Source organism: Nymphalis io, chromosome 22 (assembly GCF_905147045.1).
Source record: "Nymphalis io chromosome 22, ilAglIoxx1.1, whole genome shotgun sequence".
NCBI lineage: Eukaryota > Metazoa > Arthropoda > Insecta > Lepidoptera > Nymphalidae > Nymphalis > Nymphalis io.
Genome location: NC_065909.1, coordinates 4,577,290 through 4,603,093, shown reverse-complemented (window position 1 = coordinate 4,603,093; position 25,804 = coordinate 4,577,290). Strand labels below are relative to the sequence as shown.

Genomic DNA, 25,804 nt, shown 5'->3' with positions numbered 1-25,804 from the left:
TGTGTTTGAAATCGGATTTTGAATTCGTTTTGATATATCGGACGCATGCCTATTGTCAGTCGATTTAATAATTTCGATTAAAGACTTGTTTTGTTTTTGAGGTATAATTCTAAATTCAATGCATTGAAATGAATAACTAACATTATCCACGGTGCTTGAGCGTTAACGTTTATAGCGAGTGAAATCGCACGGAGCAACTAGTGTTGAATGAAACGACACATATAGTATAAAAGTGTTGTATATATATTTATATTGAAGTCATATGGTACAAATATGATCAGTTGTCATCGTCTTCGTCGGAGGCGCCGTTCTGTTGCGGTTCTTCATCCATTCCAGCGTCACCCATACCTGATAACACAGGAAACGAATTTTAAATATTAGGTCTTTACATATGAAATTAGCGTTTTGTCGTACTAACTGACCACTTTGGTCTGAAATATCTCCTCTTTGGTTAAGAATTCCAAATTCAAATTTATAAATTCATTTAGCTGGTACATTTGAGTTTTGAAAACAGTTTAACATTCATTTGTTTTTTCCTTATTATTTTTTTCTTTGGCGTCGTTTATTACCGCACAATGGAAAACATGTAATATCGGTATATTTACGAGTGATGTGTACGGCGCTGGTGTCGCAAAAGAAAGCACGGTACGTTTTTGGTTTTAACGTTTTCGTTCTGGAAATTTCGACCTTCAGAACCAACCCCATGGACGGCCGGAGACCAAAGTGGAAAATGAAGAATTGAAGGCTATTGTGGAAGCGGATCCATCACAAAGCACTTCAGAGATAGCTGCAGGCTTCGGGGTAAGTGATAAAACTGTATTAATCCACTTGAAGCCAATCGGGAAAGTAAAAAAACTTAAACGATGGGTACCTCATGAATTGAGTGAAACGAACTTGCAAACATGCGTCGACTGCTGTGTTACTTTGCTCAACCGACACAATAATGAAGGGATTTTAAATCAAATCATTACTTGTGATGAAAAGTGGATATTGTACGATAATCGGAAACGCTCGTCGCCATGGCTGAACCCTGGAGACCCAGCCAAATCCTGCCCTAAGCGAAAATTGACTCAGAAAAAGTTACTTGTGAGTGTTTGGTGGACTAGCGCCGGTGTCGTTCACTACAGTTTTCTAAAATGTGGCCAAACGATTACGGCAGATATCTATCGTCAGCAACTGAAAACAATGAAGGAAGAACTAGCTGCTAAACAACCGAGACTGGTTAATCGCTCTAGGCCACTGCTGCTTCACGACAACGCAAAGCCACACACTGCACAACAAACAATCACTAAGTTAGATGAGCTACAATTGGAATGTCTGCGACATCCACCGTACTCCACCGGACCTTGCTCCAACAGATTAGCATTTTTTCCGGAATTTGGACAACTTCTTACAAGGAAAAAAATTCAACTCCGATGTGGCAGTCCAAACCGCCTTCAAAGAGTTTATTTATTCTCGCCCCCATGGTTTTTTTAGTAAAGGGATCAATGAATTGCCTATGAGATGGCAAAAGTGCATAGATAACAACGGTGCATAATTTGATTAATTAAATATATTTTACAAAAAAAAATTGACTTTATATTCCTCCCGTACAAAACGCCAATTTCATATGTAAGAACCTAATATTATATTAAGTGTTATATTTCATAGTCGACATTGAATTTGAATGATGTGAACCCGGACCGGGTTGGCACACATGTGGAAGATTTTCATTCACACATTCAAGTTTCCTCGTGTTAGTTTCCGTCACTGGCGAGCACGAGACGATTTAAAAAATACAAATAAAGCACATGAAAATTCTGTTCAGGTTTGATTCCAAGTTTGGACCCCCAATCTCGGGTTAAGATTAATGTGGTCTAGTCATTAGGTCATTTGCATAATATATGAAAATTATCAATATAAACAAACAGTATTAATATTATTACTATCAAGATCATTTTGTGAACATTTTTATGGTAATTCAAATATATAAATTAAAACATTTGTAATTAATAAATCGATGATTTAAGTAGTATCAGTCAACACAGACCAATGACATCAAAAACACCCCGCGTGTTACATTATTGCGTAAAATAAGTTGTCTAAGTCCGTTCTTGGGGTTCAACCTTGCTTCGTACTAAATTTTATCAAAATCGATTCAGGCGTTTAGCTTTGAAATCGTAACCGACAGTTACGAGTTATTTTCGCATTTATAATATTAGTATAGATACATCTTCTTGTAATGAAATCGATTTTGCTGTTCTATAACAATCCTGGTACAATCTAGTCATGATAATTTCTGACCAATTTGTTAGTTTTGTTGTCTATTTATAGGGATTTGATTTTTTAATCTGTGGGTAGTGAGTCTTTGATATGACTATAAATTAGTATGATTCCAACCTTGGTCTTCATTCTCCTCCGCGGAGTCTCCGGCCACTTCAGCGTTCTCAGCTTCAGCGCGCTCCATTTGTCTCGCAAGTTCCGCCTCGTCCGTGGCCGTAACAACCTTCGGCTGTTTGAATAATTATATATTACAGTAAACTATTTTTTATTTACTTAAACAAATATTATATGAAAATATGTATATTATGCATTTCTAGTAAGTAATGTTATACGTAATAATAGTTAAACGTAAATATTGCTAAATATTAACTATATAAAACAAAGTACGTATGTATAAAATAGTTAAGGGCGCGCCGAAAGCCAGCAAAGTCTTGGTGCGTGATCACATTTTTATACTTTTTCTATCTACAACAGACATTACTATAATACACTAGAATAATACCGTTGGTAGAGCTTTGTGCAAGCTCGTCTGGGTTGGTACCAGCCACTGATCAAATACTCTACTGCAAAACAGCAATGCTGTTCCGGTATTGTTGTGTTCCGGTTTGAAGGGTGAGTGAGTCAGTGTAATTACAGGCACAAGGAACATCTTAGTTCCCAAGGTTGGTGGCGCATTGGCGATGTAAGCGATGATTAACATTTCTTACAATGCCAATGTCTATGGGCGTTGGTGACCACATACCATCAGGTGACCCACATGCTCGTCCGCCTACCCATTCTATAATAAAAAAGAATCAATTTATATAATTATTTTTTCTTGTTGCAAATACATTTTAAATTATGATAACTTAAGAATATGGTAGTTCTTTTTACTAAAATATGATATTTAATACAAAATGTTGTAAAATTTTTTTCCACAATCTCCTCGTCTCAACAATGCCACCGACGTGTAAAACTGTCATTGTTTATATGCTTTGCTTTCACATTGAGTTAAAACTATCCAGAAATGTCCCACATCCAGGCTATGACTTCACTTTTTTTAAATTAAACAAATACCAGTGATATAATACAATAGTACTTTTAATACTTACAGCCATTTGTACATTGAAAACACCACCGGCCGTGGTGATTGTCTCTTGTATTTTATCGATGGCATCTTGCAATGCTTTGAGACCGTCTGTCTTTTCGGGCGTTGAAGTAGTCATTACTGAAAATTAATTTAAAAAATTACATTGTAACTTTAGTATTATTAAAATACATTTAATATTGGTACACATGTGTCTTTTTTCACGGAAATCACTTCTAATACCACTTTACATTTATACATATCCAGACAGGACAAAATATCTGGTAGGTTTTTGCTAGTATTTTATAATAAAGCTTACCATACAAAGGCGGAGCAATAAGGTTTATTTTAATCGGCATCTCAGCTGTGGATAAAGCGAGTCCAGATTTTAACGCAGCTTTGACAGCATCAATGCCTTCATATCCGTAACAAGCACATTCAATATCAGCGCGGATTTTAACAGCTTGTGAGGTGAGTTTTCTCTTAATGTTCGCTAATAGAACTTCTTTCGTTTTCTCGTCGAGACCACACTCATTAAGGACTGAAGGGTCACTGAAAATTTTAATGTTTCATTAAAAAATCTGTGTCTTATATACAGAAAATTGTCCTTGATGTATCTGTTTGAGATTAATAGACTTCGACAATATTTGTAAGATTACCACAAAAGCTAGCATGTTTGCTGACATTCTTTGACTTATACTTAGACCTGAAAATAACCCTCATAACTGAAAATTTTTTCTTGAGAATTACCTCTTAACCGTCGAAGTCATTTTAAAAATTTAAACTGTCATTTAAAACCAAAATCCTTTCTTAAAATTCCTTCGGGATACAGAATTTGTGACGTGAGACGCAACATACATACAATAGCAAGGTTAAATAGAGTGGTGGATATCATTGCCTCATTATTTGCCGAAATAGAAATTTGTCAAAGGTAATATTAGTACCTTTTAATTTTGTAAATCATTTTGAGCAACTGATACCATTGAACACTAGGCTTGCACTGACTGCACTTGACCACTTACTTATTTTTACATTATTCTATATAGAGCACTAATATAAATAACTAACGGAATAGGTGGCTGTTACTGAATAGTGAAACATTTATATATATTTTCAATTTGTTATTGTTAGTAATAAATTAATAGTAATAACTATTCCTTAATACTTTCTTTTTAAAATTGGTTCTTTGTCATAATTTAAGAATTATCATACTTCTTTACATCAAAATAATAATCTTGAATAAGGAACTCACACTGCAGCTTGTTTGAAGAAGTCATAAGCCGATGCCTTTTTCTTATATTTCTCTTCAAAGAGCCATGCCGTCTGCTTGTATAATTCTTCCAGCTGTTCTGAACTCTGGTAATGAAGTAGCTCAGCAACGTGTCGGAGGATTGAGTTGACCGCTTTAGCCTTAGCATATCTCTCTGTGCATTTGTCTATGTCTTCTGCAGATACACGACGCTTTGATAAATCTATGTAACCTGGAAATGTTAATAGTAATATTATCTTAAAAATTGAAATTATTTTTTAATTTAAAAAGATATATTTCATGTCAGCAGTTTAATTTATTACTTTGGTGCTTTCATAAAACAAATACATTTAAAATACTGATTTTTTTTATAACAATATATGACATGAAAGTTAAAAGTAATTTGATGAAGTTTTTCTTCAACACACATCATAATTGTTTTGAAGTCAACATAGGTAGAATATTTTAAGTATAACTAGTGCAAATTATGCAAGACTAAAGAAAGTACTTGAGTTTTGTTCTGTAGAGAACTTGCTGTACTACAGTGGCCAGTGTCATATGCACATAAGTTTTTTACAAAAGTATGAATTGTAATACATAAGTAATAGTGTTTTCTACCTTTTTCTTTGTCTACTCTGATAACCACGACCGGTTCTGTCTTTCCTACACGAATTAACTTGTTGATAGATCTTATACGCCTTCTCGACAATTCAGAGAGCAATATCATACCCTCTATATTATTATATTCAAGTAAATGTACATAGGCACCCATTTCAGCGATGGACCTCACATTAACCATTACTACATCTTCCACTTCGGGATATTTTTCTTGATAAAATCGACACGACAACGGCATCTGAAGTTAGAAAATTATAACCTATATGTAGCAAAAATTTTACTTTATAACAATATTTGTGTTGAACACATTTGAAATACTAACGTTTAAGTATGGCCTAAACTTCTTTTTTATGAAATTATAAGAGTTTTTTTCTTAATAATGATGCAATTTTATTTGTTCACGTTGAACCTCAACAAAGTCAAATTGAGTTGACAACTTGACAAGATAGTAGTGTTAGCACTTGGCAATAGACAAAATTTTGAATAGATTATACAAGCATTACATTACGATTCGTAACATACTTTGTTTATTATTAAACGATATTGTTTTTATAATTTTAGTTATGTAAAATAATATTATTATACAATATTGTAATAAATTTATACAATTCCAATAATTAATAAAACGGACTCTAGAGAATATAATGTCTTAATAAGGCGAGAAAAAAATAAAACAAAATTTTAATTATAAATAAAATCGCAATGACAAAAATAAAATACAATTATAATAATAATCAATTAGACTTATCGAAATAGCTAAATGCCGTTTTAAAAAATGAAGAAAATAAACCTTATTTACTGGATGATATGTACGCAGTTTAGCAATAAATAGTCTTATTCAATTTGAAGTTATTATATTAGAGGGATGGATGTGGCATGTTAATAGTTATGAACGGTAGGACAAGACAAGAATGTATGTTTAATTAACGTTTGTTTATTGCCTTTATCTAGATCTGTAATTGAATTCTTTTGAAGTATGCGCTGTTCTGTTTCTGTACTTCACAATGTAATATTTCCGGAAGACATTCCTCGTTTACTTGAATTAAAACCAATTTGCAATGTTTGTATTATTATTATAAATGTCTTTCTTGATTTTTCTAAGAAATTAAAGACAGAAAACCATTATGGTGTTCACATTTTTAAAGCGAAATATAAAAAGAAAATATTTTAATTCTTTTGTTTCAATGCGTATACTAAAAAATAAAGTAAATTTGTAGCAATTTCAATATTGCCATAAGCAATACAGAATGAATGTGGGTGAAAGATGTATGTATTGTGCGCAGAATGAAATGTGACTTGTGGCGCCGAATGCGCCCCGAACTTCGGAATACCCACTAAAAAATCAGCGGTACCCTTTCCGTCTTAACGAGGAGCGCCACGAGATCGCTTTCGCATGCTACCGTGGCGCTCTGACGGCCGGCCCACCTATTCGGGCCTCCATTCTCTAGGGAGGGTTCCCAGGGTACTGTGAACCCACCTTAGTCCCGGCGGCGCCTATTGTGGCGGGGGGAGAAGGTGCGCATAGCGCCTTTTTCTTCTCCCCGGTCTTTTCCGGCGGATCGAGTCTGCAGCGGCATCTTCTTCCCGCGCCCGCTCCGCAGCCTCCTTCTGTGACATCACACTATCGCAGAAGGAGACCATCTCCGACCAGCACCCCTCGCTTCCGAGCATCGCATTTCGAGCACGATGCTCGGCAAAAAGAGATCTCCTTCAACAACCGCCGCCAGGGAATGCCTTTGGGGTCCCCACGCGGCACACTCCGTCAGGGTGTGATGCGCCGTGTCGAATGGCGCACCACACTCGTGGCAGGAAGGTGACACCTCCCGCCGCGCTTTCTCGTGCAGATACTTACCGAAACAGCCATGTCCGGTAAGCACCTGCGTCGGTCTGAACGAGAGCGTGCCTCGTTTTCTTTTAACCCAGCGATTCAAGTGGGGACGTACCGCCTCCACTGTCGCCAGGCCCGCCGTGGGGGACCCCAGGTCCTGCTCCCTTCGGGTGATCAGGGCCTGCTGGGCTAGAGCCCTGATCCGCCCGACCTCCGCTGACTCTGGACGGTCGCCGCGTTCCCTCGCCTCGGCCCGGAAGTGGTACACCTCCGCGAGCACCTCCGCCTGGAGTTCCCAGGGCGGGTCGCCCGCGAGGAGGGTCGCCGCTGTCCAGGACACCGTACGATATCCACTGATCGCCCTCACCGCTATGACCTTCTGCGGCTTCCGCAGGAGGGCCCGGTTTTGTGCGGTGAGTGCGTCCACCCATATCGGGGCACCGTACAGTACAGTGCCATCGACCTCACTACACCGGCATAGAGGCGGCGGCATAGCGATCCCGGTCCTCCCACGTTGGGTAGGAGGCGGTCTAAGGCGGCGGCGGCATTGACGAGCTTCGGGCCGAATTGCACGAAATGCTGCCCGAATCTCCATCGCCCGTCCAGGATCAGGCCCAGGTATTTCATCTGGGCCTGCACCTTGATCACCGTCCCGTGGACGGTGATACTCGCCCCGCGTGTATCCATGGACCGTGGAAGAGGAGAGCCTGTAATAAAAAAAAACACTTTCATATATTTCACAATAGAATGGTGAGTTTCAAGTCTGGCCCCACAGAATAGTTCTAGAGATCAAACTTTATAAAATAAATAAACATGCCATTGTAATTAAAAGTGTAATTAAATCCCTTCATACGGATCAAGATTACGCTCAATTGTGATGCGTTGTATCATTTTGTTAGTCACATATTCTAAGAACAAAATGAACTAATTTCTCTATGTTTGTTTAGATTACGGTCCAGCAGTACTTTTCTGTAACTCACTACGTTAACCATACGCGAAATGTTCATATACTATTTTGATGCGCGTATTCTTGAAATGTTATAATTATTTATTATGTCGCATATCGCCTCTGACATTTTAGAACCGTTTTCTGCGCAGAGTTTCGAGTTTGCTCTTACAGAATACCTACAGTTACTAAATTCAAGACACGACATTGTTTGCTTACGAGTAGTAAAATGTTTATAGTGACCATATAAAAACCGTTTCCTAAATTTCTGAGTCGTATTTATATAAAAATGTATTGAAATGAATTTAACTTGTTACTTAAAAACGACCGATTAAAGATGTACCTACAATTATTACCCATTTGTTAAATCCAGGGACCCGATATAATTAGGCAAAAATAAAATTTGAAACTTAAGTATGGTACTCTGTGCCTATCTATAAAAAAATTCAAACAACAACAACAAAAATACAAAAAAAAAATATTGTTAAGGAAACTTAATAATAATTTCTATGGACGCGAGTTAGCGTGCGAGTGTGACGCATAATATAACAGTTTCGCTGATGCTCTTTAAGTCCAGTGTAGATACAAGCATTAAAAAGCCTGTCAGAAAAATTAATTGATATATATCATTGTGCGTCAACAAATCTCAGTTTGTTGATTAGCTTGCGTCTATTGAGCATACCAGTACACGACGTGGCCTATAATGGTGATGCCATATACTAAAATGTGTTCTTAATTTAAAAAAATATCGCCTTCCACATTTAAATTTTGTTCCTTTCATTCAAATATTATGGATATTTTTAGGTAAGTTTTTTTAGTGCCAGTCAGAAATATTGTGATATTTAAAAAAAGTACCTATATTAAACTTAAATAAGTAGTGATTTTTGTTGCCAAATTGAACTGCCGAATATTCGGTTAATTGGTTCAATAACCACAGAAGTTGTAAAATTCTAATTAAAACGCGTAACACAAAACCAAAGCGATGACTTCAGCGTTTTTAAATAAAAAAATATGATGAGATGACAAGAGGCTACTAGTAATACTTTATTATAATATTTGAACTATGTGATTTTTAATATATTTTTTTTTGTATTTTATTTAGATATTAAATCACAATTTTAATAGTTCATTATTTTGTTTATAAAGTGCAGTATAATTTATTACTAACTAAAAATTTCTTATATACACATATTTTTTATTTTTTATATAGGATATTCCATTTATTAAGAAGTTCTTTTTAAAAAAAATGTATTTAAAAAATATTAATTAAAAAATCAATCGATTTATTCATTTTGAAGCATTATAATTTGAAACATATTATTATCAATTTTTATTAAGATTCATATAAAAAAAATAAAGTAAAGCTGTGCTATCATTATAATTTTAAATTGTGCTAAAATTTAAAATTATTATATTAATTAAGTATTAGGAGCTATTTATTTTTTTATATTTTACGTTTAGCTATTTTGTAATGATATTATATGAAAATGATAAGCTTATGACGTAAGATATTAAGCTGATTTAATTACATAATTATATATAATATTATTGCTAACTATAGAATCAGTTTGCAAATAAATAAGTTAAATGTTAATACTACGTAGGTGGCATATATTTTTACGTCTTTATTTCTAGTAGAGTAATTGTTAATTTTCGAATGTCTAATCCGTGATTAAACTGAAGTCATGATCTAGTTTTGCGAATAGATACACGAAATTTCGTGATTTTCCGTTTAAGCGTACAGTTTTGCATAAATTACTTATTTCACACGAGGACGACGAATTTTAGTGTTTCAAATCCTTGAATAATATTATATTTTCGATGGTTTTTTTTAAAATTAATAACGTAAATTTTCCTTTTCGCAATAATGAGTTTTTCTAAACTTAAATTATAATTAAGACATTTACAAAATTAAATACTAGTCGGTTCAGAAGCTAAACATTTACATAAGATAGTTACACTGATTAACTCTCATCTTCGACAATTGAAAAGAAAAAAAAAACTTTTAGGTCGAAATCTCAGTCCAATTTTCTCCTAGATCCTAGATCTTCACCTGATTCTTGTCTATAGAAGTGGGACAAATTTAATGGTTTCTTGAAGGTCAATTAATTGTTAACCCCACGGTATCGAGATTTGATGACCTGCTGAATTGAGGCGCGAGGTCGCATTGATTCGGATTGATTGTTTGTAACATATTGACTAGAATGATAGAAAATTTATTGCTTTTGTGTTAAGGGAATTTAAAAGGTTTCATTTAAATGAATGTATATGAGAAATGAAGAGTTAAAATCATTGTTTATTTTGACGAGGAATTGTTCATACAATAAACATTACTATAGTAATAAAAACTTTTTTTCGTTTGGCAATAGAGATTTGATTTGTAACAAAGACACAAACCCAATAATTAAGGATCGCATTGTAACTATATATAAAATAAAGAATTATATACCTATTATCGTAGTAGTGGTTACTCTTCTTTAACTTTTATATATAATGAGACTGTTTTTTTATGCTGTACCTAATATACTAGATTTGAATATAAGTAAATGCAGAACCGTTTTATACGGGTACTTTAAACGTATTTATAACTTTTATAAACATAAAATAATAGTAGATAATATCAATTGAATATATTCAAACAAAAAATATTACCAAACACATTTTCTTTTTTTTTTTTTTACTATAAGTTTGGAAGTTGAAATGGCTCAATGGATAAAACGCTTAAATCTTAACCAAAGGCTCGGGTTCAAATTCGGACAAGCATCATTGATTATTATAATAAGTCATCTTACACTCGACATAGAAAAATATCGTAACCAGCATGTGTGAGATGATCTGCCGCATGTTTCCACCAGCCCATATTAAAGATGGTGGAATAAGCTCCATGCCAAGTGGTACATTGCCTATTATTTTACTTTGTATACTAGAATATCGTCCCGGTCTCGCACTGGAAGAATAAGGGTCTCCAAAAATGTTAATATCGAAGGACAAACACAAAGATATCTTCGTGATAGGAACATTCTAGGGCATAATTAGAACAACTCGCCAAAGTTTCATCAAAATCGGATGAATGGCTTAGCAACGCATAGAGGACGAACATACAGACATTTTTATTTATATAGAAAGATATAGAAAATTGTTATTAGATACAGTTATAAAAATATATAATATCATTTTTATTATACAGTTATGCGTTCAATGGGCCATTAAGGTCGGTTCAATTTAAAATATGGCCACTTGACCAATAATACGAATAGAGACATCATTAGCTTAGCTCTCGATACATTCTTACATTTAAAATAATTGTAACATACTTACTAATATTATAAATGCAAAAGTGAATGTGTTTATTTGTTTGTTACGCTTTAGTCCAATCATTTGACAATTTAGAAAAGAACAGAGGACCTAATGACCTGTTTCTGTTTCATAAAAATACCTACAATACTTGAAATACACACGCAAACATGATTGAAATTATTATAATAGCCGAGATGGCCTAGTGGTTAGAACGTGTGAATCTTAACCGATGATCGTAGATTCAAATCCGGGCAAGTACTACTGAATTTTCATGTGCTTAATTTGAGTTTATAATTCATCTCGTGCTTGACGGTGAAGGAAAACATCGTGAGGAAACCCGCATGTGTCTAATTTCATTGAAATTATGCCACGTGCGTATTCTTCCAACCCACATTGGCGCAGCGTGATGGAATTAGCTCCAAACCTTCTTCTCAAAAGGGTGAGGTGGCCTTAGCCCAGCAGTGGGACATAAACAGGCGGTTACTGTATGAAAATAATAATAAAAACTTAATTGTAACCTATTATTATTACCTACATCTATACTAATATTATTACGCTTTCACGGTTAAACCATTTAAGCGATTGACGAAAATGAGTATGAATCAAGCTTGAATCTCAAAGAAGGACATATATACGTCCCTTTTTGTATCTAACAGCTGGGGAGGATTCTACTAACAAAATATCACTTTTTCGCAATCGAATCGAAGCGTGATCTTTGCCTTTTTCCGTTTTTCTATTCTTTAATTTAATTATCGACTATTGCCATAAAAGTTAACAATAACGTTTGTTTTTAACATAACGGTATATGTTAACATATTATCGGTTCGGTTCCGATTCGAATAAATAAAGATGATTCAAAGTTGGATCGGAATTGAATCGGGAACGTATCGTAATGATTATAAATTAGCAGAAATCGGCCCCTCTCGGCCGGCGGGCTAAAAGTGTAGTAAGAACCTTGCTAGAAGTCTCCTTTTCCATATAAACACACACAAAGAGAATATATTCCAAATGAATCTTAAAACTAATTAATGTAAATTAATGATATATGTGTGAGTATGAATTTTTGGATGTGTGGAGTACACTGTAACAGGCAGGCAACTAATCAATCGCTAAGCAACATTTATGAGTAAGGCCGCTAATATAATTATTTAAATCTTTCAGGTTGTACTGCATAGTATTTTTCATATACACGTCATGTCTGCAGACGGCAAGTGCAATAGGTAAGAATATATACAAATAAACTGTAAATATATTGGGTGGTACTTGGTAGCGTGTTGTGCAAGTCTGGGTACCACCCACTCATTCAATTGTCAAGCAATCGTCTGAACTGCTTTGATCCGGTTTGAATGGTAGCCGAATCCGAAAAGGTCCAGTTAAAACGCAATCTTAATATTATAAATGCGACGGCGTTTTTGTTTTTTTGTTTGTTAAGCTTTCTAATTTACCTCGTTAACTGGTCAACATGAAATTTCGCTTACGCGTTGTTAAGGAAACAGTAAAGGATATAGAGTACTTAAAATCTGCCTACCCCTAAACACGCGGGTGAAACTGCGAGTGGAAAGTAGTGTAAATCCAAAATAAAATGTAATTATACTATATATACAAAATTTAATTGATATTACGTTATAGATTCAGTTCTTATTTTTGTATATAGTGTAAGCCATTCCAATGCTGATATAATTTATTGAAATTCCAGACAATACATCTGTGTCACCACTCGCGTCCTCATGTTCCTCGATCGGTGGTGTTGATGTGGATTTTCAAACTGTGGACTTAATAGCAGTTTATCGACTGGACAGATCAGATACGACCGGCGTCACTCTCGTCCAAGGTTCCCAAGATCTGCAGAGAGCGTACAGAATAGGGGATGGAGCGAACCTTACATTGCCTTTGCGGTACGTACAATTATCCCTTTCTTAAAAGATCTTTTAAAACAGCAGTACTTGTTATTGTTGTGTTCCGGTTTGAAGGGTAAGTGAGCCAGTGTAATTACAGGCACAAGGGACATAAAATCTTAGTTCCCAAGGTTGGTGGCGCATTGGCTATGTAAGCGATGGTTGACATTTCTTACAATGCCAATGTCTAAGGGCGTTTGATGACCACTTACCATCAGGTGGCCCATATGCCCGTCCGCCTTCCTATTCTATATAAAAAAAAAATCTTTATTTCTATATACTGAAAGGCTAGCTACGCATTGACAGTTAACCTGGTTCTGTAAATGTTCATAGATGTTCGTTTGATCACCAACAAAAAAAAGTATAGTATTCAAGAAACTATCTCTATTACCTGATTAAACAGCGGTAGTAACTCTTACGTGGGTCAATTAATACGTTTTTACAACAGGAGAACCGTGAAAACGTTTAAAATTTTGCGTTGAATTCCGAACAAGTATTAAAAAACGTTTATATGCGAACGGTATTATAAGACTAATAGCTTTATATACATGATATCTCAACTTTGCAATGAAACGATCGCATTCAAGACATTTCTAATAATAAATAACTATCGTAAACAAAACGCCGGTTCTTATCAGGTTTGATTTTTGTCAAATCGGTGACAGATTTTATCAATCAAGAAGCGTTTAGTATGAAATAAAGATTTCGATACGATTTGATGAAAACAAATGCATTGGTTAAAGGAGAAAATAAAATGTGCCGCAATGGAGCTGGATTGAATTATTAATGAAGCTCCGCAGAACACAATACTGATTTGATAGGCCATTTTACCTTGTTACCCATACAATAATATTAGGCCCTACATATGAAATTGGCGTTTTGTACGGGAGGAATATAAAGTAATTTTTTTTTTTGTAACATATATCTCTACATATAATACATATAAATCGTCTCATGCTCGCCAGTGACGGAAACTAACACGAGGAAACTTGAATGTGTGAATGAAAATCTTCCACATGTGTGCCATCATTCAAATTCACATCATTCAAATACAATGTCAACTATGAAAAATAACACTTAATATAATATTAGGTTCTTACATATGAAATTGGCGTTTTGTACGGGAGGAATATAAAGTCAATTTTTTTTGTAAAATATATTTAATTTTTCAAAGTATGCACCGTTGTTATCTATGCACTTTTGCCATCTCATAGGTAGTTCATTGATCCCTTTACTAAAAAAACCATGGGGGTGAGAATCAATAAGCTCTTTGAAGGCTTGGACTGCCGCATCGGAGTTGAATTTTTTTCCTTGTAAGAAGTTGTCCAAATTCCGGAAAAAATGCTAATCTGTTGGAGCAAGGTCCAGCGGAGTACGGTGGATGTCGCAGGCGTTCCAATTGTAGCTCATCTAACTTAGTGATTGTTTGTTGTGCAGTGTGTGGTCTTGCGTTGTCGTGAAGCAGCAGTTTCCTAGAGCGATTGACCAATATTGGTTGTTTAATTTTCGTTTAGGGCAGGATTTGGCTGGGTCTCCAGGGTTCAGCTATTGCGACGAGCGCTTCCGATTATCGTACAGTGTCCACCTTTATTCGCTTATTATTTATTATATTCGATTCGCTTCCACAATAGCCTTAAATTCTTCACTTCACTTTGGTCTCCGGCCGCCCACGGGGTTATTTCTGAAGGTCGAAATTTCCAGAACGAAAACGTTAAAACCAAAAACGTGCCGTGATTTCTTTTGCGACACCAGCGCCGTACACATTATTAATCCTTCGAGCTGTTTCTGCAGCATTGGTGCCACGGTAGAACTCGTACTCGTAAATATACCGATATTTCATGTTTTCCATTGTGCGGTAATAAGCGACGCCAAAGAAAAAAATAATGAGAAAAAAACAAATGAATGACTGTTTTCAAAACTCAAATGTACCAGCAAAATGAATTTATAAATTTGAATTTGGAATTCTTAACTAAAGAGGAGATATTTCAGATCAAAGTGGTCTGTTAGTACGACAAAACGCTAATTTCATATGTAAGGAGCTAATAATGTAGAAATAAACAAAACATATATAATAATTGGCTTTTATGAAACGGAACGCAAATTCTTGGTTATAAATTACTAATTTCATCCGCTACTGCAAAACAGTGAACTGGAATAATGTTTCCAAATGAAATTATCATGTTACAAACTCATGAACAAGTAACAGACAAATCTATTGCATATTTTTATATTGGTACATAATATAAGAAATTAATAAATTAAAAATAAAATAATAATATTGAAAAGGAAACGGAATAGTTCTTTGTATCAACATGGATAACTTTTTACAATTTCAATGAATTTAATCTTAGAATTATCTTTTTAACGATTTTAAGCAGTAAAGTTATTGGATCTGGATTATTAGAATCTGATTTATAATAAGCAGATTTTGCTTTTATTTATATTTTTGTGTAATTATCCATTACTAAAAGAAAACGAAACAATATCTTCATCATACGTTTAGATCGTAATTATTTTTTTTCGTTTATATACTAAATATTCGTATTATATATTAAATTCTTTTATATGTTTGTAAGTTGTGTGCAATAAAGGATTAATAAATAAAAAAAAATAATATTTATATAACAAAGTGTAGTTTAATCAGCAGATTATAACTCCCTGAACGCGTGCAGTACTATTTTATAGTTTAGTGCAAGGCTATTGTGTAACTTCCGACAGATGCAATATTAATATCTATATGAATAAATATTCATGTGTTCCTGGTAGTTGAGTGACCCAAGTATAGTAACAAGGGATATGATATCCCAGTTTTAGTGGTCTCATATTGATGGTTTAAAGATTTTTTTTTTATATTTATTTCAGTACCAATAGCCTTGTGGGTTAGGGTAAGTGGTCCATCCATCCGGTACGATCAGATGGTCAATTAGATACCCAGTTAGTTCTATTTGAATGTATAATAATAAGTTTTTTTCAGGCACGTCTTTCCTAATGGTCTACCAGAATACTTTAGCGTTATAGGGACATTCAATGCTCATAATCACCGACGGCCTTGGAGCTTGATCCGCGCTAGATCTCAAACACTTCAGTTCTCCCTGACATTACTTCCGAATCTAAGGAAGTTTGCCGTTTTCGTACCGCATTCTAGAGTTCTCTTTTCATCCCCAGAGGTAAGAGGTTAATAATTGTTTAACGTAGTTATAAACTTGGACAAGTAATCTGCGCGCCATATATATGAAAGTTTGACAATAATTTAATTTTTTGATTGAAACAAACATATTGAAGTAATAACATGATTATTATTTTTCATAACCGTGATGGCTCAGTGGTTAAAAGACCGGTCTTACTTATAAACGTTGCTTAGTTTGTATAGTTAAACATAGGTAGCTCGCTTTCTGTCATTATAGATTTGATATTCGAAAAAAAAGACGGCATTGCTCAACTTATCACCCGGTAAAAAATATTTATAAGTAAGGCTGTAACTATTTTTAATCTTTGTTTGTATTTATTTAAAGCTTTATTGTAAAATAATGTTGTTATTTATAAAAAAGGCTGTAAAGTATTTCCTATGTCACGTGATACAGCATTTAACAGAGATGGAACCAAATAGCTTAAATGCTTTTGAATTACTAATTTCAAAACCGTCTGTTACTTTCTTTTAGCTGATATTATAAAAATTTTCAGCTTTTCAGACCAGGGTGGCATAAAATACATGTAGCCATAACCAATGATACCGTTTACGCTGCTGTAGACTGTATTGAGGTAAGAACTGTCCGATTATTTATTTAATAAAAAACGAAGCGTGAATCCGATTGACGTGCTTGAATCAGTCTAATTAAAAAAATCTATTCAAAATAGAACTTCCTTATTGTTTGTCAAAAATATTCCGCTGGTTCGGAAATAAACACCTCAGACCTGAAAGGAACCAGCGAAAACAACTCAGCGATTTTTGTTTTATTTCATATTTTAAAATTATAGGTAAAATTGGAAAATAAAGTATGTCTTAATTTATGTAATGATTCAAGAAAAAACAATACATGACGTTTAATTATGTAATTAAAACATACTAATCCCAAGAAGTGCTAACAATTCGAAGACTAGATGTAGGTTTCCAGATTATTCTTAAGCTTAATGTTTTAGTTGGAACCAGAGAGTATAAGTCCACACGACTTCAGTAACGCGACTTATATCACCATCGTCAGCAACGATGATGGGACTCCAGCTCCGGTAAGAGATTGCAACAAAACTAAACTAATTATGATAACTATCGATCGATCGATAAAATTGGCCATGGGAATTAATTATATTACCATGAAAATCTCTTTATTCTTGACTTACAAGCATATACATATACATGCTTGTAAGTCAAGTTAAAATCTCTATTAACTTAACTTACAAGCATATATATAATCATAAAATTGTATAGTAATCACCACAGCTAAATTGGTTTTATGGGAGTGATTTCAAATTCAGTTGCAACATTGACTTTCCGGTCGGGTCGGATTGCCGTCCCATCGGATTATGAGATTTACGGAATAGAAAGTGCACCTGTGTTTGCGCACACACTTGTGTACTATAATATGTCTTGTGTAGTTGGCTAATCTCTCTTGAGATTGGTCGCCGTGTCCGAAATCGATCTGGAGGACCTTATTAAATGTTATATATATGAAAGAAAAATTATCCACCTATGTAGTAATGGATTTGGACCTTCGATTAATAAGGGGAAGAGCCGAGTTGGCTCGTTAGAACGCGTGAATCTTAATCGATGATAGGCAAAACCACCAAGACAATCAACATTGAACTTACATGTGCTTAATTCTTTATAATTCATCTCGCGCTCGGCGGTGAAGAAAGACATTGCAGACATCGTGAGGCAACCTGCATGTAGCGTATTATAATCTGCCATGTGTATCTACTAACCCACATTGAGGAGCGTGGTAGAATAAGCTTTAAATCTTCTCCTCACAAGGAGATGAGACATTAACCAAGCAGTGGGTCTTTTACTTTACTTTACTTTAAGGGGTTATTTACCTATTTTAAAAAAATGATATTGAATCGGAACAGCGATTCTTGTTTTTGAGTAGAATAACTGAAACCAACTTACGGGAGCTTAACTAACAACAACTTGTAGTAACTTTTAATCTAGCTCACACACATCAAATTATATGGAAAGTTTATATGCGAAGTTTGTCTATTTATTATCTCAAACTTTTGGAGGGGTTCGGTGATAGCGAGCGGTATAAGAGAATATTTCACTCAACTGATGCCACTTGGGTGCAGGAAATAGCTTGTCCGTTATGATTATTGCCTTTTCAGATTGATCTCCAATGGTTATCATTGAGCTGCAACCGTTACAACCTGACTGAGGAAAGCTGTGAAGAAATTGTAAATATTTTTTAATGTTTTATAGAAATGATGCTTTGTAAAAAATATAAAACGTAGTTTTGACTTTGTTTGAAATTTCTTATGATTCATGGGTTTTTTTACAATGTTTGCGACATGTGTATCCATCATAGTGTTATACGTTCTAAATCCACTCCTCAAGAGGAGATGAGACCTTTGCCCAGCAGTAGGATAGTTATTTGTTACATTTTTAATTAATTTTTGTTTTAAAATTTACTATGTTTGTTTTCAGGAAATACCCGAATTTTTGATAGCAACTTTACCTCCTGTAAGTATTTACAACTTATATACCATATAATACTTTATGTACCATTCACCGAAAAGATATTATGTACGAACAAAATCGTAACTCACCGTTGACACGGCTATGAAATGTCAGACAATCGGAAGCTGCTATAATAATAATAATAGCAATTATAGATTACAAGCATAAAATTACCTTTTTTTATAAAATAGGTAAGGCAAATTGTAATGTGGTCACAGCCGCCATTGGCGCTATAACAAATATTAACCATTCCTTAAATCACCAATGCATCCCTTGTGCATGTAGTTGCTCTGGTTAACTCACCCTTCAAATCAGAACACAATAGTAATTATAGCTGTCTGGTGGCAGAATATGTGATGAGAGGGGTGGTACCTATCAAGACGGGCTTGCATTCAAACTTAAACGCAAGTAAAATTTATGAACTTTGTGACGTCACCAAAAATTAAAATGAATTGGTTTTTTTTTCAGTTTCCAATCGGGCCGCCGAATGTTGACTCATATCTGGAACCAACTTGTAACCAAACATGTCCGCCGGTATGCAATATGATCACTGCAATCTGTAGAATATAGCTTAAAGTGCAATTTAGTTTAATAGCTGGGTTTAATATATGTAATATTATCTAGCAAGCAAGATTATTATTAGCTATTTACTTCAATTTAACCTAATATTAAAATTTAATTTAAGGGTCCCGAAGGCCCCCCGGGGGCAAAAGGGGAACAAGGTATTAGAGGTTATACGGGATTGCCGGTAAGACTATCTCTATGCTTATTATATATTGTAAATTTTATTAATTTTAAGTTAGTTTTATTTCAATTTATAGGGAGTACGTGGTTTGCAAGGGCCTCCTGGACCAGATGGGTCTCCAGGCCCTAAGGGAGAGAAAGGAGAACGGGGACCAGCGGGAAATGCTGATAACGTATGTTATTTTATTGAATATTTCCTAAAATATAGTTAAAACATATTTACAAATCATTGGATAAGGGAGGAAATTTCAAAGACTAGCCAACTACGAATGAATTATATTATGGTGTTATCTCCATCTATTGCTTACCCGAAATTGATGGAATGTAATTAGGCCCAGGGCTTTAAGGACTTTTAAGAAAATTTAATACTTCTGCCATATCTTGACTGACAAAGCTCTTTGGGATATTAAAAAATTTATTTACCTTTTATTCAAACGATATTTTAGGTGACAGTTGTTCCTGGACCTCCAGGAATTGAAGGTCAACGTGGGCCAAAAGGTGATAAAGGGGCTCCAGGTCTTAAAGGTATGAAATTTATTTCTGTCATAATTAATGATAAACACCATTTTAATTTAATACTACATGCCAATTTAACCGTTGCATTTCACCTTAAAAGTCCCAATCCGTATATATTTCAGAGAGATAATTTTAAATATTTCTTGACATAATATAATTATTTAATGGGTGTATAATACACAACATAAAACTATTGGTCTAACTTTCCGTTTAAATCTTAGTTAAAAAATATATTGAGTATATTTTGTAATACAAATATTTCTTTACAATTCAAAATAATAATAAAACGAAACTGCAGTTGGTGGTAGGGCATCGTGCAAGCTTGTCTAAGTAGGTACCACCCACTCATCAGATATTCTAACGACAAAACAGCTGTACTTCGTATTGTTGTGTTCCGGTTTAAAGGGTGAGTAAGCTAGTGTAATTACAGGCACAAGGCATAACTTAGTTCCCGAGGTTAGTAGCGCATTGGTGATGTAAGGAATGGTTAATATTTCTTACAGCGCTAATGTCTATGGGTGGTGGTTATTACTAACCATCAGGTTTATACAGTTATATACACCTTTGACATAGATAATAATTGTTACTTATGTCAAAGGTGTATGCTTTAATACATTTTCCAATTTCTTTAGTTCTGCATTATAACACGGTTCATTATGTTGATATTTTAGGAGATCCAGGGGAGACAGGGCTGGTTGGCTTGGCTGGACTCCCTGGAATAGACGGAAGAGACGTAAGCGTTCAAAATTAAAATGTTTTATTCTAGTCTCATGTAACTTTTATGTATGTGTAGAATTAAACTTAAATTAAAGCTACTGACCGGTTCGTATTATAGATTCTACAAGGCAAGAAATTATAGTTGCTCTTATTTCCATACATATTATTTATATTTTTTTAATAGACAACTAATGACCCATATTATATCTTATATGTATATATTTAGTTATATAAAGAATATAATTATATTAACACAATAAATTGTTTTATAATAATAAAATTAGCATCGGCAATGTAATAAAAATCGCATAAAAATATATTGTTACAGTCATTTACTGTTTTGAGCAAATAAACACTTATTTTCATACAATATCGTACTATTTCGCAATACTTTTAATTGGAATAAAATACAACAATTTTTAAATACATGACGAGCAGACATGTTGCATGACGTCTCGCGTAACAATATTTATATTTTTTATATTATATAATTTTCAATTTTAATTTCTACTTTTAATTTTAAAATAAAATAATTTTGTTCATCTAATTTTATTGTATATATTTTTTTATAAACAGGGTTCGCCGGGTCCCCCCGGTCCTATGGGGCTTCGTGGAGAACCAGGCCCTGTAGGCCCTCCCGGACCAGTAACTAACATAAATGTTCCATTAACGCATGGTAAGTCTAAGTCACATAAACAAACTGATATTCGACCATTCATTATTGTGAATTAAAGGAATATATCATTTTGCATGTTTTTGTATATCTTATAATTTTGTCATTGCCTATTCATATATACATGCATATATATAGTTATTGATCAAGTTATTGCAATATACAGGTCAAAAGGGTGAGAGAGGTGTTCCTGGTAAGCCAGGGCGCGATGGAGATCCTGGTCCGATTGGACCACCAGGGCTGGCTGGTGCTGCTGTGAGAATAAATTTCAATTTCCGTAACAGCCTGTGAATGTCTCACTGCTGGGCTAAAGGCCTCCTCTCCACTTTTTGAGGAGAAGGTTTGGAGCTTATTCCACCACGCTGCTCCAATGCGGGTTGGTGGAATACACATGTGGCAGAATTTCAGTGAAATTAGACACATGCAGGTTTCCTCACGATGTTTTCCTTCACCGTAAAGCACAAGATGAATTATAATCACAAATTAAGCACATGAAAATTCAGTGGTGCATGCCCGGGTTTGAACCCACGATCATCGGTTAAGATTCACGCGTTCTTACCACTGGGCCATCTCGGCTTTTTAATTTTCTAATTAATTTCAATTATTTATCCATTATAGTTTATTACATTTTATCAATGATTATATATTATTAATATTTGAATAAGAATTCTTAAATCTGAAATACATTATAATATTACTGATTGGTTTTTCTCCGTTTTCTACGTTTCTCTCTTTCTAACATAAGAAATTTAACATTCAAAAGAAGAAGATACAGCATTCAAATCGAATAATTTAATTATATAATTTTGTTGGAGAACTACTAAAGTTATTTGTAACCTTTAAAGAGTTACGTGAAAATCTCCGCTTTACGGTGAGTTGAATCATTCATATTAACTAAAGTTAAAGTTTTTTTTTGAAAGGTGCTCTTGTACACCTTCTTGGCGAATACAACGTTTGCGCGATTTAGATTTAGCATTTTATTTTTGCTAGGGTATACCAGGTGTTCAAGGGCCACCAGGTGTACCTGGTATTCCAGGAGGCAGAGGGTTACCAGGCCTACAGGGATCTCCTGGCGAAAGAGGTCCAGAAGGACAGCAAGTTAGTATTTTTTTCAAGCAACATCACTACAACAGCTAATAAACATACCGTATTGTCATATCTAGTGACTACATAAATAAAATTAATACAGTAATATGTATATAATATACTATAAAAACTGCATAAACACGATGGTTTTTTTGTATTGATATTTCCAGGGTCCTGAAGGACAGAGAGGATTACCTGGATTACCCGGCCCATCTGGAATAAGCACAGCATCACCTTCTGTTAGTTTACTTGGACCACCTGGACCTCAAGGGGACAAGGGTCAGGTAATGTAATAAAATATTTTCAAGATATTTTCAATATTCAGTATATATGTCAATGTTCGTCTTATTTATTTAAAGATAAATATGTATGTAGCTTTTTAATAAATAACTTTTTGGGATATAGAAAGGAGATAGCGGTCTTCCAGGATTTCCGGGGCGAGATGGAATAGACGGAGTTCCAGGCGTCCCAGGACAGAGGGGTCTACCAGGGTTGCCAGCACCCAGTAGTATAATTGCTCAGGTAATAATTTAATTACGGATAATACTGGTGGTATTTAAATTAAAAACTATGATTTTTCTAAACATCAGAAACATTTGCTCCGTAGTCGTTTCCTAAATCTCGTTTTGATTTTCAATATGTTTTTGTTTTAGCACCCGTCTATATCAGAGAACGAGGTGAGAAATATCTGCGAAGACCTGATCAGAGGTAAGAAGAAACCTGTTTCGTCTGCTTAGTTGTAAGGTAATTTGGATCCCAAGATGCCCAATCCCTGGATACCAATCCTGGTTTGGGCTGAGAAAAAGTTGTTTTTCGGTCAAAAAAATATTAATATTAGTAGAATAAAAAAAATATTAGTAGCCTAAAGTTTGGATGTTGGTAGGGGGTAGTGCTAGCACTCCCTTGCCTGTAACACATAAAGCAGTTCACATTGCGTCTGAACTATCTTCAGTCTTATCTGATTGTCGTCCCATTGGATCATGAGAGTGAGTAAATCGAGAGTCCACCTGTATACTTGAGTACTATGATTTCTCCGTTTGGTCATTCTCCTGTCAGAATGACAGCTTTGAGGGAAGTCGGTCAGGATTTTCTATAGCATCATTATATTTTCTGTATAAATTGATTGTTGTGTGTGTGTTTTTTAATGATGAACAGAACGATTCAAAGAGCTGGCAGCATCTTTCGTACAACCAAATATAGCCCCAAGTGTGGGTAAAAGAGGACCGCCAGGAAGACCAGGGCCTCCTGGTAACCCAGGTAAACAGAAAGAGCTTAACTTGAATACACCTTGTGTTGTTTCACACGTATATTTTGTTATCTTTGTGTTATCAAAAATATAGTATTTATCTTATTATAGTATTTATGTTAAATAAATGACCGTCCGACACTGTAATACAAGGAGATTAGTAGTGAACATATATGACGTAATAGCTTATATTGTAGCAAAAAAAGTGGCTACAATATTTAGAAAAAAAAGCTATAATTTTCACTTTTTCAAAATATTATATTTTTTCGCTGACTTCCAGGAACGCCTGGCGATTCCGGTCCAATGGGGCCACGTGGTTATCCCGGAGAGACGGGAGAGCCTGGAAGACCCGGTGGTCAAGGCCTAAGTGGAGACAAGGGCGATAAAGGAGAGAGGGGTGCAGATGGGATTGGCATACCAGGACCTGAAGGCCCAGGTGGATTACCAGGTACGAGTTAATAAGTCTTTTCCAATTTGAGAATTTAGTCTACTTAAGATAATAACTAAAGAACACTATATATTATAATGCGACTTAATGGTTTTATTGAAACGCAATGTATGTAGGGCGCCTAAAATAACAAAATACTTTTGCAAACTAAATATTAATATTTATAGTACAAAGTTTTGTTTGTTTTTCACGGTTCATGCTGAAACTACTAAACAGTTATTATGTTCATATCATTTTAACTTATAGTTTTAGGACTGATAAGGAAAGTAATATTTTTGTTTCTTTCAAATTTTTGAGATATCATTAAAGAATGGTTACTATTTTTTACATCGGCGATGCCTATGGGCGGTAGTGACCACTTAACGTCAGGTAGCCTATTTGCCCGTCCGTCTTAAACTTACTTAAACCATTAAAAAAAAATTCAATCCACCTATCCTATTAGTCAATGTCACCTATTTATGTGACCGAAATTTCAATGTCACTTTCATCAATTTATGTGTTTTATTTATATATATAAAAAAAGTTTTTACTTCTTTTTTATACGCCCAGGACCGATGGGACCACCGGGACCGGAAGGGAGATCTGGTCAACGTGGTGATCCAGGGAGAGAAGGTTAGTTATTTGTTTAAATGTTAATTTGCATATAAGTATAATTTTTTTAGATAATATACATTAATTTCAATTGTTTCTGTAAAAATAATCTGCTGTTTGATTTTGTGCTCTTAACCAGTAGTAACAGAGATCATAATTGAACGCATATAAAATAACAATGGTGTGCGATACGATATGTTATCTACTAACCCGAACTGCATTGTGGAATTATCGCCAAATTTCTTAAGAAAGGTCTTTGTCCAGCATTTGTACATTTTCAGGCTGTTACATTACTTTTCTTGAAGATGTTTTATTGGATAAGTTTAACCTTTTAGGAAAGTGTGATCGCTTTGCCATGCTACATATATTCTTATTAACATATTATATATTTATTTTGTTGGCAATATCAGAACTGCAATCCCATAGCTTTATTAGGTACCAATACAAACCTCCACCATATGTAAAAATATATATGTTTATTAAATTACAGGAGCAAGAGGTCCAAGAGGAGTACCAGGTCCGAGAGGGAGCTGTGAGTGTCCCAATGTCGGGTACTACGCCTATTCGCCTCTTGGAAATAATAAGGGACCATAAAATTGTGTTCATATCTTAATCTTAGTTAGTTTTATGTTTTTGCTCCAGTCATTTCGTTTTTTCAATGTTTTAGTTACCTTGCTTTATATATTTGTAGATAAATGTACTTAAGTTACTTACGTGCTATGACTTTTTTTTTTTTAAAATAAAATATAAGATATTTCAAGTTTTTGTTGTACTCTCTGAAACTTTTTAGATCTGTATTTGTATTAAGTAGCTACATAACGTGTCCCTCGCGCTGCGATTCATAATAATAATTCGGAGTACTTGCGCTACGAATTCCGCCTCAACCCAATCTGTTTAATATTAATACGTACAAATACGTGAAGTTTATTATATTTAAATATAAACAAATTTTAAATA

The 25,804-nt window shown here is 34.5% G+C and overlaps 2 protein-coding genes across 2 annotated transcripts; one reads left to right on the top strand and one right to left on the bottom strand.

The window, feature by feature from the left end:
* Positions 1-222: 222 nt before the first annotated feature.
* On the bottom strand, positions 223-5,659 carry LOC126777375 (eukaryotic translation initiation factor 2 subunit 1). The gene is made up of 7 exons (XM_050500417.1): positions 5,518-5,659; positions 5,196-5,433; positions 4,581-4,809; positions 3,648-3,880; positions 3,354-3,469; positions 2,380-2,491; positions 223-348 (listed from the first exon to the last, which is right to left on the bottom strand). Exons 2-7 carry the CDS (start codon positions 5,431-5,433, stop codon positions 278-280), a joined length of 999 nt encoding a protein of 332 aa, XP_050356374.1. The 5' UTR covers positions 5,518-5,659; the 3' UTR covers positions 223-277.
* Positions 5,660-8,649: 2,990 nt separating this feature from the next.
* On the top strand, positions 8,650-25,560 carry LOC126777352 (collagen alpha-1(IX) chain-like). The gene is made up of 23 exons (XM_050500369.1): positions 8,650-8,773; positions 12,428-12,486; positions 12,963-13,161; positions 16,136-16,328; positions 16,843-16,920; positions 17,299-17,385; positions 18,475-18,543; positions 18,794-18,829; positions 19,295-19,360; positions 19,512-19,574; positions 19,648-19,743; positions 20,017-20,095; positions 20,758-20,819; positions 21,380-21,479; positions 21,643-21,731; positions 22,467-22,574; positions 22,733-22,846; positions 22,968-23,084; positions 23,216-23,270; positions 23,718-23,819; positions 24,089-24,256; positions 24,806-24,868; positions 25,338-25,560. Exons 1-23 carry the CDS (start codon positions 8,760-8,762, stop codon positions 25,439-25,441), a joined length of 2,121 nt encoding a protein of 706 aa, XP_050356326.1. The 5' UTR covers positions 8,650-8,759; the 3' UTR covers positions 25,442-25,560.
* The last annotated feature ends 244 nt before the right edge of the window (positions 25,561-25,804 follow it).

Coding starts and splice junctions, on each gene's coding strand:
- LOC126777375 (XM_050500417.1), bottom strand. CDS start 5,433: ATGCCGTTGTCGTGTCGATTTTATCAAGAAAAATATCCCGAAGTGGAA. Junction 3,881..4,580: donor TTCTTCAAACAAGCTGCAGT/GTGAGTTCCTTA, acceptor TAAAATTTTCAG/TGACCCTTCAGTCCTTAATG. Junction 2,492..3,353: donor TTTTCAATGTACAAATGGCT/GTAAGTATTAAA, acceptor TTATTCAAACAG/CCGAAGGTTGTTACGGCCAC.
- LOC126777352 (XM_050500369.1), top strand. Junction 13,162..16,135: donor AACCTTACATTGCCTTTGCG/GTACGTACAATT, acceptor AGTTTTTTTCAG/GCACGTCTTTCCTAATGGTC. Junction 21,732..22,466: donor CAGGGCTGGCTGGTGCTGCT/GTGAGAATAAAT, acceptor TATTTTTGCTAG/GGTATACCAGGTGTTCAAGG.